The following is a 17,646-nucleotide window of genomic DNA, read 5'->3' on the forward strand; positions in this document are numbered from 1 at the left end:
GTCATGTTTTTATTGATCATCTTCTAAATATTAAGAGGGTTGTGTCCCATGCATGCCCCCACATCCTCTGATGAGCAAATTAATCTGGTCCCAGGTTTTCTGTGTGTCAGAGTTTGTGATAATTAAATTAAACCAAACTTGATTGGAAATATGCACTAGGGGGCTGCCCTCGCCGTCAACCATGAACCGCAACATCCCTGGTTCCTCGTCCGGCCTCTTCTCTCTCTCCCTCTTTCTCTCCCTCGCTCTCTCTCCCCCTCTCTCTATCCTCTCATTTTCTGTAATTATTCAACTGGAACTAATACTGTAAGGCACAAAGTATTGAATGTGTGCAAGTGCTAAAAAAAAAACTAATAATTGAAAATAAGACATGTGAGGCCAATAACTGCTTATTGGTTCAACAATTAACACAAATTACATTTTCATAAGGAGCCCCTGTACAACACAAAGCTATAACATGTGCTAATATTTCCCTCCTGCCCTTATAGATATTGTACTTTAGTGGGTCAGATTCTATAACAAAAGAATTGAAAAAGAAGAATGAACAGGCAGTGAACCATGGGGGCAGTTGCTTGCTTTGCCTGGTTGGTAATCTGACCTCTTTCCTTCTACGCACATAAACCAAAGGGCGCTGTTTAATCATCAACGTTTCAGAGAATAGGTTAAAAATGGAACAAAAATATATCACAATGAAAATAGGATAGACACTAATAGATACCACCATGAGACTTTCCCAGTTAATTACTTACAGTAAGAGCAAACATTTGTGTTTTTAATTTAGAGAAAAATATACAGACAAATAGACAAACTGTAGCAGTTGTAACTTGACTAGTGCTGTCACTTAAAGTCCAGTCACAGTGTCGCAGTTCTCAAAACATGGAAAGCACATAATCTGCGTGCAGGGGCATCAAGAGGGATTAGTAAATCATCAGATTTACAGATTGGCAGTCTATAACAGTTCTGATACTTAACCTATCCCCTCGTGACGTTTTTAATGCTAAAGAACAGATACAAAACATTCATGTTATCTCAGTTTGTACTCTAAATATAGCAATCATTATATAATCTCTCAGAGGAGATGAAATATTTGCTACAAACATACAGGAAGTATAGAAGACATTGAACTTGAACTTGTTTAGTTCAATAAAATACAATCTCAAGTGGTTTTGTTTGACTACACATGATGAAACGTTTCAAAAGCCCTGTTCTCTGTCACACAAACATGTATTATTGCATTGTTTCCTATAATTGTTCTATCAAAAGAATATTAAATATAGTACCATCTCATACACTTATCTATTCTCAAGTGGATAGCTGCAATAAAAGAGAAACATGTGCAGCAGAGCACAATCAAGAGCGATGTAAATTAAAGGAACAACTCACAAAGGAAACAGAACAGTTCAAAATATTTATTTGAAGTACAAATATGTTGTTACCAAGGGAGGTCAAGGGACAATTACTCTCATTCCAGCTTGTTAAATGAGTTGCCATAACAAGAGGCACAGAGCCAGTGAGCGGATAGAGAAGCTGTCTGCTGCTGGAGCCGAGTTTCTCCCTGTGGAAGCAGAAACACAGCATTTATTATCACCTTATTTACACCTCATAAAAACCTGTGAGTGCAAACAAGTAATATAAAAGATATGCACTCACAAACATTTCATCAAGTAAACAAGACAACCTCATTATGAAGGAGGTTATTAAAAATACATTTTATCCTTCTAATGTTTTTTTTAAAGACACACCTCTCAGCTCCAGCAGTACGTCTCCTTCATATCTTGCGAGGCCAACAGCGTGCCTCTGCTCGGTGTCCAGCTCTGCCCACTGCTCCTCGGAGACGGCCCACGCCTGCTCCGCACTCAGCCACGACATCTGAACAGCACTGAACACCACCTGTCAAACACACACACACACACACACACACACACACACACACACACACACACACACACACACACACACACACACACACACACACACAATACTGTAATTCGAGAGGAGACACTTATGAACCTATTAGGGGTGTTGGGATATACTGGTATTAACCATTTTTGTCAAAATACACTCTTGATAATATTGTGTAAAAGATCCAGCACCTCTTAAAAAAATCCCTTTCTGTTCTGACTTTGTCTTCCTCCCAAACATCCAATATACAAATTAATATAATTAGTTTGCCAAAAAAAGAGAGAAAATACATCAAACAAAGGCAAAGGTTAATTTATAGATATGGAAATAACACTTTTACTTTTGAAACTTTAAGTGCACTTTGCTGGTAATACTTAAAGTGGACCTATCATGCTATATTTGAATAATATAGTGTAGGACCATACCTATATAAGGCATATTTATACTTTTTTTTTTTCAAAATACCAAACAGATTTTAGCCATGCCTCATTTTGCTCAATTTGACATTTTTTAGCTCTGTTTTTGCAAGGGCAGATTATGTGAGAACAGCACCATCTAGAGGCCTGGCATATGTACTACAGTGTCTCCAGCGCTTTCGAACGGCAATGGCCGTGGCTGTCTCCTCCTGATTGGTGGAGTTGGCCCAATAGCCGTAGCGCCACTGTCCTGACGTCAGGACAGTGTTCAAATCTGGATCAGTTTTTATCAGATCCGTTGCAGCCCCTTTTTTAGAGATTTGGGTATGGAGGAAAATAGAGAGGGTTGTGTTTTCTGACACTTGGTGAGTTCCCTGGAACACCGGGGACACATATTCATGTATAAAAGACGTACAAAAGTGCATTTTGCATGATAGGTCCCCTTTAAAATGTATACTTGGGTAAGGTTTTTATTTGTGGTGGAGTATTTTCTCAGTGATAGATTCATACTTTTAATTATTTCAAGAATTTAAGTACTTTCTTCCCCACAACAGCAAAATCAAATCAAACCTTAATTTATTTATTTATTTTAAATACCCTTATTTTTCCTAATGTAACAAGTCAAAAAAGTTATTGATTCATTGCTTTGACACTTTTATAAGGCGTTGATTGTTGTTGAAGTAAAATGTCATATCTTAAAAGTATGAGAGATTTGCCATTAGTGCAATATATATAATGTAATTAATATACCTTTATAATGAAGCTATAGAGTGTCTTGTAGTTTAGCTTGAATTAATTAGCCATAGAATCGTGGTTCACACTCACTGCCATTTTTCTCGGGGACATCAGGGCGATGGCTCCAGGTGAGATTCCCTCCACCTGTTCTTGTACCAGAGCTGACAGCACCATGTCCTCCAGGCCCACTGGACAGAGACACAAACAATATTTAGTCGGAAAATAATCTTCTTCTTGTAAAATCACAGGTAGTATAAACATTTGTCGAAACTTGTATATACGCTCAGGGATATTTTTAATTGCAACTTTCCATCCAGGAGCTGTCGTTTCCTGCTTGCACCCTCCTCACTTAAAACAATTTAAGAAAAGGTTTATCACAAAAACGTTCATACCCCGAAGCATATTATGTTCCATTGTACCTGCTAATGTCCCAATTTCCGTGAAAACTTCTGGTCCCCAAGCACTGAGTGGACCAAAGGCCTCAGGTCTGGACAAACGGCTTGTCAACGCCTCCATCTGCTGCTCCGTGCACGGCAGGGACGTCTCCCGCAGGAACAGGACAGCCAGACTGCAGTGTGAGAAAACGATTTAGCACTTTATCCTCCTCTGGGTATGCAGAATGTTTTATGAGTGTTGTGCTTCTAAGAAATGCGCACAAGCCTCCTGTTATTTAGCAACTGTAGGCAGGTGGATGTAAAATCAATGTATGTCTCTCTGAAACCTAAAGCAAGTCATTCTGTTATGGTATTTAAAGGATTTATACTTTTTTATCAATGCTGCTCAGTAGTGTTGTGTAGGTGCAGTATTCGTCAACATCTTTGGACTGTATGTGGTGGACGTACTCAGATCACTTATTAAGGATAACATAGACATACTTAGTGTTTAAATACTCTGTTACAGTCCTGCATTCAAGTAGAAAAGTGTAAGCATTCAAATGTAATTAAAGTATAATAAGTAAATGTACTCATTCCTCAGAATCATATAATAGAAAATAGAAAATAGCCTCAAATGGAAATAAATATATAAATAAATACCTGTACTTTAGTAAATGTATTTTTTAAGATTTTAGCACTGGGTATATGTTCATCTTTGTTTTGATGCCATTTACCTGTATTGTATATATGTCACAATTATTTTTGACTACATATTGCTGAGTGTGATCCTTCTTTTATAGCGTGTTATTTGGTCTTGTTTGGTCTTGTAAATTGTTCCCCATGCAGATGGCACCTTGTATGGCGGCCTCTGCCTCTGTGTGAACCGGGGAATGCTGACTTGTATTTGTAAAAGCACTTTGAGTGGTTGTAAAGACTGGAAAAGTGCTATATAAATTCAGTCCATTTACCACTAACCATTTACCATTTATACTTTAGGTATGTGACCGACCTGAGGTTGTAGGCGCTCAGTCTTCTGATCTCTGAGGGATACAGGCCACACATCAGATGGCCAAACGTTGCCAGATCAAGAGCTGTTAACTGCTCCACTTTCAGTTTTCGTTTCCGCATCACACCTAAAATCAACGCTCTCATCTTTAAACAAAAAAACAGATAGAAACATTAAACACGTACTAATAATACCAAAGTGTTTATGAGGAGATAATTCCCGTTACTTCCAGTTGTACATCAGAATGTTAACTACTATACCTTCTTTGGGCTCCAGTGTGTCAGTGTCCCCAGATGTGCCAACACTCCCTGGTCTGTGAGGTTGGCGTCGTGCAGCTCTCTGTCTCCCATCTCAGTCACCAGCGGGCCCAGAGCCAGCACCTGATCCCCCCCCAGCTCTCTCACCGGACCGAAGGACTGCAGTGAGTGAAGAACCACAACATGTTTCAACCACAGATTATGTTGATGTTAAAACGTTTTACTCTGCTGTAATCTCTCTCATGGTTGGCAACTACTAGGAAGAGACTGAAAAAAGCAGAATCTCTCCAACACCACAATTACATTTCTTACATAATTATGAGGTTTGGACTGTTGGTGGACAAAACAAACATTGTGAAGGTGTCACTTTGGGCTCTTAATAATAATCTGATCATATAATATAGGCTTAAATATTGGTCACAGGTTACATTATTTGAGTAACATTTCCGATGCAGCGCTTTTACCTGTAACCTAGTGTTTTAACAGTGTGGAATTATAATTTGTACTTATACTGTACTCAGATTGGCCTGATGTGAACAATATCTATACCGCGAGGGGGAAAGGTGATGATGTGAAAAAACACAACAAAGATGAACATCTACCTACAGTTAGATGGACGAATTAAGAAGTGTCATGTATACAACATTAATTAAAAGACTATGTATAACCTGAAGGAAAAATCAGGTCAGTTTAAAATAGTTGAGTTTATTTTCTAACATTTCTGAATTACGTCTGTTTTATTTGTTTCTTTGTATTTATTATTGCTGTTGTTGTTTTATCCCACACAAACATTATTCACAAGGGCTTTTAATTTCCTGTATGTAATTTCTTATTTTCCCCTGTTTTTATTTATTTATTTTCTTAGAATAGTTATATACTCAAGAGAAAATACTGGTTGGATGGGTTATAGGGGATGTGTGGTGGTAGTGGGGAGGGGGTGAGTAATGGGCTGATTCAGCCTTAGGGCGTTTATAAAGAAAGCAATAAAGATAATGCTTGGGTGAAGAAATATATTTGAGACATTCTAAACCTCCTGTCGTCTTTCACAGTTTTACTGACCTGCCTGAGTTTCACCCAGAGTGCTCGGCGTTGCTCAGAGCTGAGAGAAGCATCCTGAGCAAAAACTTCTACGCACTGATTCAGATCCTGCTGTGACATACGGCTGAGCTGAGTGGAGGTCCAAGCTGAAGGAAAAGTCCCTCTGATGTCTGCACAGCTTGGGACTGGCACTGCACAAAGAGACGGCAGTGAATTTAACACTCTGTTAAAACGTACACCAAACATAAGCCACAGTATCACGCCAGCTTAGATCGAAAATATTCAGAGAACCTTTGGCCCTCCTGCTCCGAGCTTTGACAATCCCTCGAATGAGACTCTGAGTCTTCAGTTTCAGCCGCTGCTGGTCCACACACTGAGCAACACAGACTCCGCCCACCACACTGTCCTCCCAGAGACTTTGGCCCTCCAGCACCTGCTCCACTGTGTCTGTATTCAACACTGTCTGCACAGGGGAAACACATATGATCAGGCCGTGTCTTAGAAAAGCAGTTAAGATTAATTAGTTCCCTGGGTTGATGCTTTTAGGTGCTTACCAGAGGGATGGAGTTAAGCTGCTTTGTGGAGAGAGAAAACACCAGCCGGCCCAAATGTTCCACATCCCCAACCTGCCATTTAGACGGCTCCCTGGCAATGAGTACACATATCTTACTATCACTGCAGATGTATGCAAACCATGTCTTACAAGCAAGTTTTCTATATGGAATTTCATGTATTTTAGAGGATAGGAATCAAAAGGTATAAACCGAATACTTGTTTTCACTTATTTGTGATTTTTACGGTTCTATGGATGGGACTCCCTGTCAGTCCATCACTTTGTTTCAGACTGACACATCTCAATGACTTTTTGGTGGATTACCATGAAACTTTACGACACACATTCATGTTTACCTAAGGATGAACTGTAATAACTTAGATATATTTTAACGTGTCATAGTGCACCATCAAAATATAAATGTCTATATGATTTTTGAAAAGATGTCTAGAAAATATATGTTGCAACCAAAAATGATATCTTTGAAATCTTTTGAAATGAGCCCCTAACATACTTTTGACATAGGTGTCATAACCATCACATTTTCAGATAGCTGTTACAACTCACTATTTTAAAATAATGTTTGAAATCAATATCTTAACATTTTATTGAGGTGTTATAACCAGGACATGAGGAGTGTTTTTACCCGAGCAGGTCTTTCTTTGTGAGCAGGGCACTCATTTCTCTCAGAGTCTCTTGAGGAAGGCAGAAACTTCTCATCTCTTCGAGCCGCAGAGCCACAGCTGCTCTGTCCACCAGAGCCAAACTGTCCCGGTCCAGGAAAGGCAGTAAAGGCCCGAGGACGTCCAGAGTGGAGCCATCAATCTCCCCCTGAGCCTGAAAAGAGCCCTGCAGAGCACCACACTGTCAGTAGGGCTGGATTACAGGGATTTCACACTGATATGACTTCACTGGTGTGAAAAGCTGTTGAGAGGATGAAGCAGGTTATGTTCTGAATCTCTGTCTCCATCTGTTCTCTGTTTGTGTCTGTTCGTGTGTGCTTTCTTGAAGTAGCCTGAAAAAAACAAATGCTGTGTGGTCTTTCTGCCACATCAGTTTGTTTAAACAAACCTAATACATGAGTCACCATCTCAGAGGCAAGCGCTAATTTCATTTTACCAAAAATAGCATTTGTTCTGAATGCTCATGGTGCCAGTTTATCATCTTAATTACCCTGAGGTTAAATAAGGATTTCTGTTCCAACATAATGATGTTAATAGATTACATGCAGCATGGTTTCTGATCACTTTTCTATTTTAAGAAATGTGTCAACTCCTGCACATCATCTAAAGATACGCAGATGATGAAGGCAGTATTTGTATGGGTTTTGTTTGTGTTTACCAGCTCAGTTACGGCCTTCTCTGCCAAATTTGTCTGCTTGTAATATGGCAGTCTGAGGAAATCCTCAAAGTGTGCCTGAATGTGGTCCAGAATGGCTCTGAAGGATACATTAGAGAGATCCTCTATCATTGTCACGCTGAAATAGAACAGAGCAGAAGTGTTAAAGCAGTTATTTTGGCAAAACTGTGAAATATGTATGTTTTAAAAAGAGATACATACGGTAAAGTTACAGCAAACTCAGAGCTCAAAGCACTGAGGTCGAGCTCAGGTTGTTTCCTCAGTTCTTCTACAATACATTTTCTCTGGAAACACAGACAGAACATATCTGAACTTGTTAGAATCAAACATAATATTGTCATTTGATATGTGAAAACAGCACATTAATGAATCATGGCTACGTATCAGAGACTATAGTAAAGACTGTGAGAGGTGCTGAAGTGTTTGTTCCTCACCAGAGCCGGTCTCACGCCTCCAGGGAGCTCACTCACAAACTGAAGCAGCTCTGAAAAATCTGTATCGTTGATCCAAAGCCTCAAAAAGTCACAACTCATGCCACTGGCAATATTACCCAGATTCCTAAAAGTAAAAAGAGAAGTTGTATTTAAATTGCTTATTGGATGAGTATCACACCTGGAAATGTGTTCAATTTGCAGGTTCAAATACATAATGATTAACAACAATGATCTCAAGGATCTGGTGCAATTCATCCAACTTACCTCACCATCTTGTGGGTAATGTTTTTAAATCTATGGATCTTTTTGAACAGAAGCTGAGCCTGTCACGACAAAAAAAATATATAATATTGTTCACACATTTTTGTAATGATCCCATAACCCTCCCATACAAGCCAGCATTATCCAATACATGTTTCTTAAGGATGAACCCTTTCCACAACACTTTCCTCTAATGCCTCAGTCTGGACTCAAGAGTGGATGAAGAATTGTTCATCGATAAACAACCTCATAACTATATCAATTTTGCACACCATACCACATTATATGCACATATTTAAACTGAATACTTTTTCATATTTGTGTTGTTAATGTGTGTTTCTGTGCTCTATTCTTTGCTCAGGGTGGTTGTGATTGTGTACTGCTTCTGTGACATGAGTTGTGCCCCTAGGTATAACAAAAAGTATCTCTATCTGTTGAAGCTGTGGAAACATGTCTCCAACTTTTGGTTTGCTTCAAATCCATCTCCAGCTGCACAGCAAAAATGTAGTCTGGGTTTAAATTCAACATAGGTTTTATATCACTGATGTAGCCCACCAGATACACTACCTTGTATTTGGTTTCTTTTATTATTCTTGTAAAGCACATTATATGAAAGGTGCAATACCTAATAAACTTAACTTACTTTCTAAATAGGTGCAAAGAGTTTTGGGTTAAACCTAAAATCATTCAGATTAGTATTGCATTTGATTATTGAAGGAACAACAGTGTGGTTGACATGTTGCTTAAAATCACACAGATGTCTCCAAAATATCAAACAAAATGGCAAGATATAGAAAGACTAAACCTTTGGTTTGTATAAATATCATATTTTTGGTTTTATATTAAGTGTCACAGTATACTGCGATGCAGCCACTCACTGAAAAGGGCAAACTTAATTGATTTGACTCAGGTCTTGTTAGGCCGGGAACAGGAGGTGAAATATACTCTTGGCTGTGATAAAATCCCTTTAAGGTAGCCATTATTAATTTATACTACACTCCTCTACCCCATTGTATTACATCCAAACTAATTAGCTTGATGGCAGCTGATGCGTGGGGAGTATTAATATCCTGAAAGGCTCACCTGAAGCATATCTAATGAGTTGCAGATTAATGGGACCGAAGCTGGTAACATTTTCTTCTTTAGTCAGAGAACCACCAACCCATTGTTGTTGTATCAATGCAGTGTGAAACATCACACAAAGGTAGGTTAAGGTAAAGTGCGCACCTGCTGTGGCGACCAGCGCACGTCTCTGTACAGACCAACATCTCTCAGAACTGTTTCCCCATTTAAAGTGTCTGTCAGCTTCCTCAGAGGGAGCCATGGTAGAAGGCAGTTCACCTGCTGAGTGATGTTCTGCGAGTCTCTGTGAAAAGCCTGTTAACTCACACAACAAAACAAGACGGTGAATTTAAACCAAGAAGCCTTTAAAGTAAACATTAAAAAAAAAGGATGACATATGTGGATCAAATTAACACTTCCTGGAAAACCAAATTAGCTAGATAATTAGTCCAATGTTTTTTTAATTAACTTAATGTTATATTTGCCCGTGTGAGATTTATCTGTCAGGAAGGAAATTAACCTTACCACCTCTATTGTCAATCTAATCCTCATGTGACAACAGACGAGCCACAGCTAATTATAAGGAGGGATGAAAAGATAAGAGAAGTGTTGTACAGATATTAGCAGCGTCACCTCCTGCATTGCATTGTATAGCATGGCTCTATGTCCGGGTTTAAGCTCAATTAGCATGGTCCTCCAGCACTGACAGTGGGCAGCTTCACTGATCTCAGGCCACTGGAGGTCTCTGAGCACAGCGGGGGAGAGACCCGAGAATAACGGCCTCAGCCTGCACAGTTGGTCTACAGTGAGCTGCCAGGGAGAGAGAAACACACTGATGAAAGTGCAGTGGGCTGAAATGCAGCAAATATATTTTGAAAAATGTGTACTTACAGTGGTGTTCTGTGATATTTTGTATAATATTTGAAAAGCCTGGGAACATTAAAAATGAAGAGATATTCAAACAGGGTCACATATCTCACACATTATCATCTTCTTTCACTAGAAATTTGGCAACCATTGTCTGCAGTTCTGAGAAAACCCTCACAGTACATGCAACAGTCAAGGCTGAATCTTAGATCCATGTAGTATCTTAGAGAAAATGTTTTTTTGATATGTTAACCAAATGTAATCATTTTTATGGAAATCAAACATTTATTTTACCCAAAACGTTTGGTTTTCGAATATCGAATCACCCAATCAAATTATTTCCAAAGCCTAAACAGTTTCATCGTTAAGAGTAGCACAACAACATTCTGGTCTTTATTTGTGTGTAACTTTCATTGTTGTAAATTGAATGCTGTGGCACTCTGATTGTATTAATATGTCTTTGTTAATATTCTCTGATGTATATCTATTTGAACATTCCTGCATTTCTTCAAACACTCTGTAAAGCACGTTTGACCTGACTAATACTGGGAAATGTTGGACATTTCCCACATGACAAGAAGTCACATGAAAAATGAAAAGTATATCCCTGCTGACCTGTGCTGGGGAGTAACTGTGTGATCCTGGTTGTGAGAGGATTTCCAGAAGTTGCTGTGAGGGGAGCGACAGCAGGAAGGAAGTTCCTAACTGAGGAAACAGACCGCTGAGGGCCGAGAGCTCCCGAGGGGCCATGCTGCTGACGTTCAGAGCTTCAGCAGCGGGTATCAACCAAGAGGACAGCTGACCACGAAACATAGTTTAACAGACATAGTCAGTATTGAGGACGTTGTTTTAAAGCAGATTTGATGTATTGGACTCATGAACAGTTGCTGCTCACCCTGCCGCTGGTGCTGACCAACCCTTTGGACATGCACTGAGCCAGCTGCTGCCAGAGAGCCGAGGACACAGCAGAGTCCTGGAGAAATGATCCCAGCTCCCCTGGATCCAGGTAACAGACAAGCACTCCTAACCTGCAAAACACATGGGATGGCACTTTGGTTTTGGCACTCTGGAGAGAGAGAGAGACAAGAGAGAGAGTTTCTGGGTCTCACCTCGGTATGTCATCACGTGTAAAATTATTCCTCTTGCTGAAAAGCGTCCGCAGCACATGGCGCCCCCTTACACCATCCAGACTGCTGTTGCCTAGCAACTCTAGCAGAGGAGTAAGCTAGACGGAAATGAAGTATAAAAAGGTTTAATTTACTAGTTTCTCCACGCATTCTGATTCTTACATACAACACATACAAATGCTTATAGAAAACAAGTTGTATAAGTTTCGCTATAAATTATCAATAAAAGTGTATACAGAGCTGGAACGATTAGTACATTGAGAAAAACATTTTGTATTAAATAATGGTTCCAGCTTCTCAAATGTGACAATGTTCTGCTATCTTTCTATATTTTAAAACATCATCTGCTATCTATTCCAAACAAACTTGTTCTTAAGTAACATTCTTAATGCAGCAATTTTATTGGTAACAAAGTCTTTTTAAAGTGTGTAAGTAGCTATTTGGTAAGTAAAGTAAAGAATCTAAATAAGTTCTCCACTGAGTGATGGTTTAATGTAATGATGGTGGAGAGCACTGCCACATCTTCCATAACTGGAGTGAGATCTATGAAAGCAATGGCTTATTATTTCCTTTTCTCCTTGTATGCCCCTCTCCAGGAGCGTTTGATTCTCCCTTGTTTATATTTAATATTAACAATAATTGACTTATCGTCTGACCATGTCTGCGATAACAAACTGTGAAAGAGAGCTAACCTGTTTGGTTGTCAGCTGCTGAAAATGACTGACTGGGAGGTAAGGCAGAAGTGGGAGGATTGAACTGAGAAAGTACGGTGGCCATGTTGGGACATCCCCAACCACACTGGACTGCAGGAGTCTCTTCACAAAGGCCTTTTTCTGCAGCGACTTCATCCCGGAGCTGTGGTCACGAATGGCTGTCAACCTAAAGAGCAACACAGAATCTGTAAGCACTAGAAGAGTAAGATAAATAAAAAATAAACGCAACTATTTCTTATCTCAGTGACTCACACGCTGTCGTTGACTATCAGGGATGCTGGGAAGCTCATGATATCAGAAACAGACATGAAGGGGATGAACTGAGACATGTCCACGAACAATTCAGGGGTCACTCGGGGGAATTTATGGATGAAAGCAGCGGTCATTGTTTCCATGGCCTGCAACTCTTTTTGAGACGCCTGACAGAGGAAACAAAAGAGCGGGACACAAAGTGATGTGCATTCAATTTGGCCCTCTTTAACTATGCATGGGCCGTGAAATTGATTTTTTTAAAACAGAAAGAGCAAAGAAAAGGTAATAGAGCATCCCTCTGGAGTAAACTGAGGGAATAAAGTGACCTGCACAAAAGGTTTCAACTTCACATTTGCCACAAAATAAAAAAGACATATTCTTTCTCTTACCAGTGATGCTATTATTTAATCTGGATTGATTGTTGCAAGTTGTAGAGACTTGTACCTTCTCTTATGAATATAATGGAACTAAACGGCACTTCACGTCTTGTGGTCAAGAACCTGAAAAACTACATTTAGTTTTTTTGAGGTTTGATAAATAGCACTAGAGGTATAATTTTGTCGAGCTTTAGGTTGAGCTGTCCATATAATTTTTTTTATCAATGATAGTACAGCATTTTCTTCAGAGTTTGAGGACAAACCTGGTCGGTCTCAACTTGCAGCTGGTCCCAGCTCTGATGCATGTGGGAGATGAATCTCTTTACAGCATCTTTTTCTGCAGACATCACAAGAGTGCGGATGCTGTCTCTGGGCATTTGGAGGTACTCCTGGAAAGATAAAGAGATTCATCTAAATATAAAGTTCAGGTATAGCTGAGATGTTGTGTAGGTTCAATGGGAAAGTAGTTAAACAGGCCAGTACCTGCAGCAGGAACCTCAGGGCAGACGAGTTGTCGTCCCGCTGGATGAGGTCCCATAGGACGGGCTGACGTAACAGAAAAAACAAGTTACTCTTTGCTTTGTGTGTTTGTGTGTGTGTGTGTGTGTGTGTGTGTGTGTGTGTGAGTGTGTGTGTAAGCTATCTTACACTGAAGCAGCTCAGTAGGTCCTCTTTGAGAGTGGCGTTCTGCTCCCTGCGGAGGAAGACTCCCACGGTGTGAAGGATGCTCCTTTGTGCTTCTGGCTGCAGTGCGGCCCAGGGTGTGTTGTCAAGGAGACTGGAGAGGAGGATGGCCTGACCCAAACCTTGTCTCGCCTCTCTCTCCCCCTCATCCAGGCCCGAAGAGAGGCCTACCATGAAGTCTAGGACCCTCAACACATATCCCAGCGCCACTAAAAACCCTTCCTGCTCCCCCCCCCTCGACCTCACACACACTGAGCTTGTGCAGAGCTTCCACCAGCAGAGGAGCCGGGTCCACACACAGCTGCGATGTGTCGAACTCATAGGGCGCCGGGAGCATTTCAAAAAACCTCTGCAGGAGGCACTTCCTGCCCTCCAATTCCGCCTGCAGATCTGCACAGAAATCAGCAAACTGAGGGATTAATGTTGACAGTTTATTGTAGAGTGTGACATTTAGACAAATGTACTCTCTCAATCCATGTGTCTGCCCACAGAGCTCCAGGAGCGTAGAGTTGGTGAAATGATGCACAGCCCACGCGCTGTACTGACAAGTCTCCTCAAAGTTGTCCTCATGGGAGATGTTGAGTATCTTCGAGCAGTACGCTGCGGCCCAGCTTTCCTCTGGCAGGGATTGTTGTGAGTCAGGGGACTCTCTCCCGCACAGAGCTGAGATAAGGACAGAGTTGTTGGGCAGGAAACAGTGTCTGAAGGCCTGCGCACTGAGCGGCCTGCTGCCCAGCTGAGCCAGACAGTCATCATCCAGGACTGGACTTTCTATTGCCTCACTCGGCAGCTGCACACACAGTTCATCTATACTCGTCAGGTTAAAAAAATTGTAGTCCTTTGTAGAAGCAGCCTGCAAATAATAATGATATAATAAGTAAACATGAAGTAGAAGAAATTATGAGTGAAAAACAATACATAGCAAGTGTGGTATTGGAGTAGTGAAGTACATTTTTTGCCATGTTTTGTGTAGTTAAATGCTGAAACTACAAACATTATAGTCTTAGAAAGAACATGTTTTTTTTATTTTCTATTGTAACTGAACCCCTTTGACCATTAATGTACACAACATTATATGTACATGTTTTTTCTGGAACGATAATCAAATTAATCGAATGGTCTAAAAAGATGCATGTTAATAATTTGTTGGTAGTGGGCAATTTTTGGGGGGTATATCCCCTGAGATCAAAGTGGCATTTTTGGAGATAAACCTCAAATGGGTTACCTTTTTTTGCTGGCAGTACCATGTGAATTATTTGTTATCTTTTTTTAAATCTTTTTCTAGCTTTAACCAAACATGATTTCTCCCTTTTAGAGAAGTTCAAATTCTTTCAGTCTGAAGTCATTTGTAGCCTGCAAAGCTATGATTTCAAAGAATCTTCCCTAACAGTGAGCATGTTCTCAGCACAACATTAACCCTGACCCTAACTGTGCCACAGATATTTAATAGTAACTTCCCAGAACACCTTTATCACAAGGTGGCTCATTACCTGATGTGCTCTCTGCAGCCAGAAAGACGAGTTGGCACAGACTGTGTTGTTAAATTCATGGGAAAAGTACTCGCTGCACACATGAACCCAGAGGAAGTCCTCCTCAGCAGCAGACAGGTACCAAGCTGCATCAGAGCATGTAGCATGCAGGTCGAGACCCATGTGGGCCTCAGCAGGATCAACTGACCCGTTTTCCCCTTCAAACAGTTTACAGTAGAGGAACACAGTGAAGTTGGACACGCCTGTTAACCCCGGGATGGATTCATTACACGCTGCCTCCAGGATTTCTATAGAGGTGAAGTACTCCATTTCTCTCGGCTGGATGCTGCTTTCTCTTCTTCTGCCTTGTTGTGGCTGGGAGCGCTCAGGTGTGGTAGGGAGGTCGTGAAGGTGTTTTTGATCTGGGATTTTTCGTGAGGATGGGCCTGTTTTTGGAGATGAGTGTGCCGGTGTTAGTCGTGATCTTTGTTCATATCCTTCCGTGGAGGGACAGGACAGGAAAGGCAGTGAGCTTGGAAGACCCTGGGAGCTAACGCCCAAAGCCTGAGTGTTCCACGTCACATTATGTTTTATCCCCCTGCATGGGTGTGAACAGAACAATGGAAACACAATTGTTTTGCTTATAACTTACAGTCAAATATGTGGCTTCAATGACACAAAAGGTTATATTCCTAAAGATATCTCACCATAAGATCAGTTGTCTCAGGTCACCTTCAAAAAGACAAAAGAAAAGCACATATTTACAGATAATCAGAGTATATGAGCGATGGAAAAGGGCAGCTGGGAGCTCCTGCAGTACACGACCATGCCTGATGCAACAGTGCAGCTCAGCTAACAATGCCCGATATATAATGTTACCGACATCAATGGGAGGATAAAGAGATTAGCTGGGCTATCAACAGATGCTTTCACCAGCCGGGATGATTATAAAGATTTTAAAGCAGTGTCAGTCACTGTCTCTGCTTCTTTCAGGTGAAACCAGGGCCAAACTTATGAGGCTCTTTACATTGTTTTTTTCTCTGTGTGAATAACACTAAATAAAGCATGATTGACTTCTTTACGTTTGAATTAGCATTTTATTTAGTTAATGTCTGAAGTATCATGGCTTTTTTTACACAACCATCCTCTGAAGCAAAGCATACAGTTGTGATATGTGTATCTACTGTAACTACAGCAGCATTTATGGATGTAAGCTCAAATTGGAGGAAGCCTTTTCCTAATTAATGAATTATTCTATGATATACTAGCACTTGTGAATTACAGAGAAAAAAAGGGTAAAAGCACCCTATGGACACAGTCTAACACTCAGGAACATAATCATTATCCCTAGAGACCGGCAGATTGAATGCCACTTCAGAGAAGGACAGACTTTATTTGTTAGTTTTGTTATTTGGTGAATTTAAGAATGAGGTTCACGTTCCGTTTTCCTCTCTTGCCTACGAGAACATAAGAGATTTTGTTGATGTGTTTTGGCTGGATGTCAATAAAAGTTGAGTTTTGCTTCAGGGCACCTTTTTCGTAACAGTATTTAACTGTTATGCTTGGGAGTTAAGGCAAAAATATTTTGTTTAGAAGTGTTGAAATGAGCTGTAATTTTGCAATCATGAGGATTTGTCATTGACACGGAAATGTAAGAAATTAATCAATCTCTGATCACATGTGTGTGACAAGTGTAATTATATAACTCAGGTTTTGGTTTTAGTTCTGTTATGATTTTGCAAAAGAACCTTGAGGGCAAACTCCTCCACATACTCACCGACTGAGCACCGGCCCCGAATGTTGGGCTGCGGCACGTCCACCAGGCTGCTGACATCATCAAGCAGTGCCATGGTAACTCGTGACACTTTCTTCCTCAGGTTACCGTAGACAGAACTACCCACCCTGTGTAGGAGGCCGCTCCGCAGCCCATCCAAAGTCTGAACCAGAGCCAGATTATTCTGTGCCATGGGGCCCCCTCTCTCTCCTCCACCTGAACGTGATAACGCCTGAAGCAGGAAACTTTGTATGGAGTCTGGATCTTCCTCCTCTGCGTCTTCCACAGATGCGTTACCAGACAACCCGTCCTGCCTCATGGCCTCAGGGGGCAGGCTGAAGGGCTTAAATCGTCCAAATGCACTTGAGCTCCTACTGTGTTCAGCACCTTCCCCTGCTGGGTGTAGACTCACCACAGGCTTCCAGTTGCGTGTTTCTAGGAAGCGCAGCAGCTGCTGGAGCCAGCTGACATTGAAGGCACAGTCACTGTGACCCTTCAGAGCACAGATGAAGCCCTGCAGGCCTGCACTGGCCTGGCCATAGGTGCCACTGAGCAGAGCCTGAAGTGTAGCCTCAAACACAGCACTCACTGTCCTCCAGTTCTGCGATAGGAAAGACAACAGGGGCTTTTGGGGCTGCCGCTCCGACAGACTGATGAGACTCTGCAGCAGCCCCAGGAGCCAGTCCCAGTGAGGGCTGCCCCGCATGGACAGAAACCAGTCCTGCACTCTGACGCTGGGTCGAGGTGGCGCCTGGCCGTTCCACTGGTTCAGTACAGCGCTGCCTTCAGACTGCAGGAAGTAATGCAGCACTTTCTCCCACAGCTGCTCCTCGTCTGGCTCCGCGGGGGCCTCCTCCAGCTCAGCACCCATCTCCTGGAGGTACAGAGAGATGTTGTAGAGGAACCCCGAGAGACGGTGCCGGTCAAATGGCTTGTTCAACGAAGGCAGGTTCTTGCTGGGGAGGAGGCCAAGTGTCTTTAGGCCC

General features: G+C 41.4%; 1 protein-coding gene across 1 annotated transcript; it reads right to left on the reverse strand.

Moving 5' to 3' along the window:
* Positions 1-1,396: 1,396 nt before the first annotated feature.
* On the reverse strand, positions 1,397-16,979 carry LOC117471798 (stereocilin). The gene is given in 29 exon segments (XM_034117025.1): positions 1,397-1,555; positions 1,743-1,890; positions 3,144-3,241; positions 3,473-3,621; positions 4,437-4,579; positions 4,694-4,849; positions 5,750-5,919; positions 6,020-6,191; positions 6,283-6,373; positions 6,928-7,130; positions 7,623-7,758; positions 7,842-7,924; positions 8,075-8,198; positions 8,339-8,397; positions 9,563-9,712; positions 10,031-10,207; positions 10,289-10,327; positions 10,880-11,062; positions 11,160-11,292; positions 11,374-11,489; positions 12,084-12,270; positions 12,357-12,523; positions 12,997-13,122; positions 13,217-13,279; positions 13,382-13,651; positions 13,653-14,270; positions 14,908-15,484; positions 15,594-15,618; positions 16,664-16,979. Coding segments are annotated over 29 exon segments (4,959 nt in total). The 3' UTR covers positions 1,397-1,475.
* Between the last annotated feature and the right edge of the window lie 667 nt (positions 16,980-17,646).

This window comes from Trematomus bernacchii, unplaced genomic scaffold (assembly GCF_902827165.1).
Source record: "Trematomus bernacchii unplaced genomic scaffold, fTreBer1.1, whole genome shotgun sequence".
In the NCBI taxonomy this organism is placed as follows: Eukaryota; Metazoa; Chordata; class Actinopteri; order Perciformes; family Nototheniidae; genus Trematomus; species Trematomus bernacchii.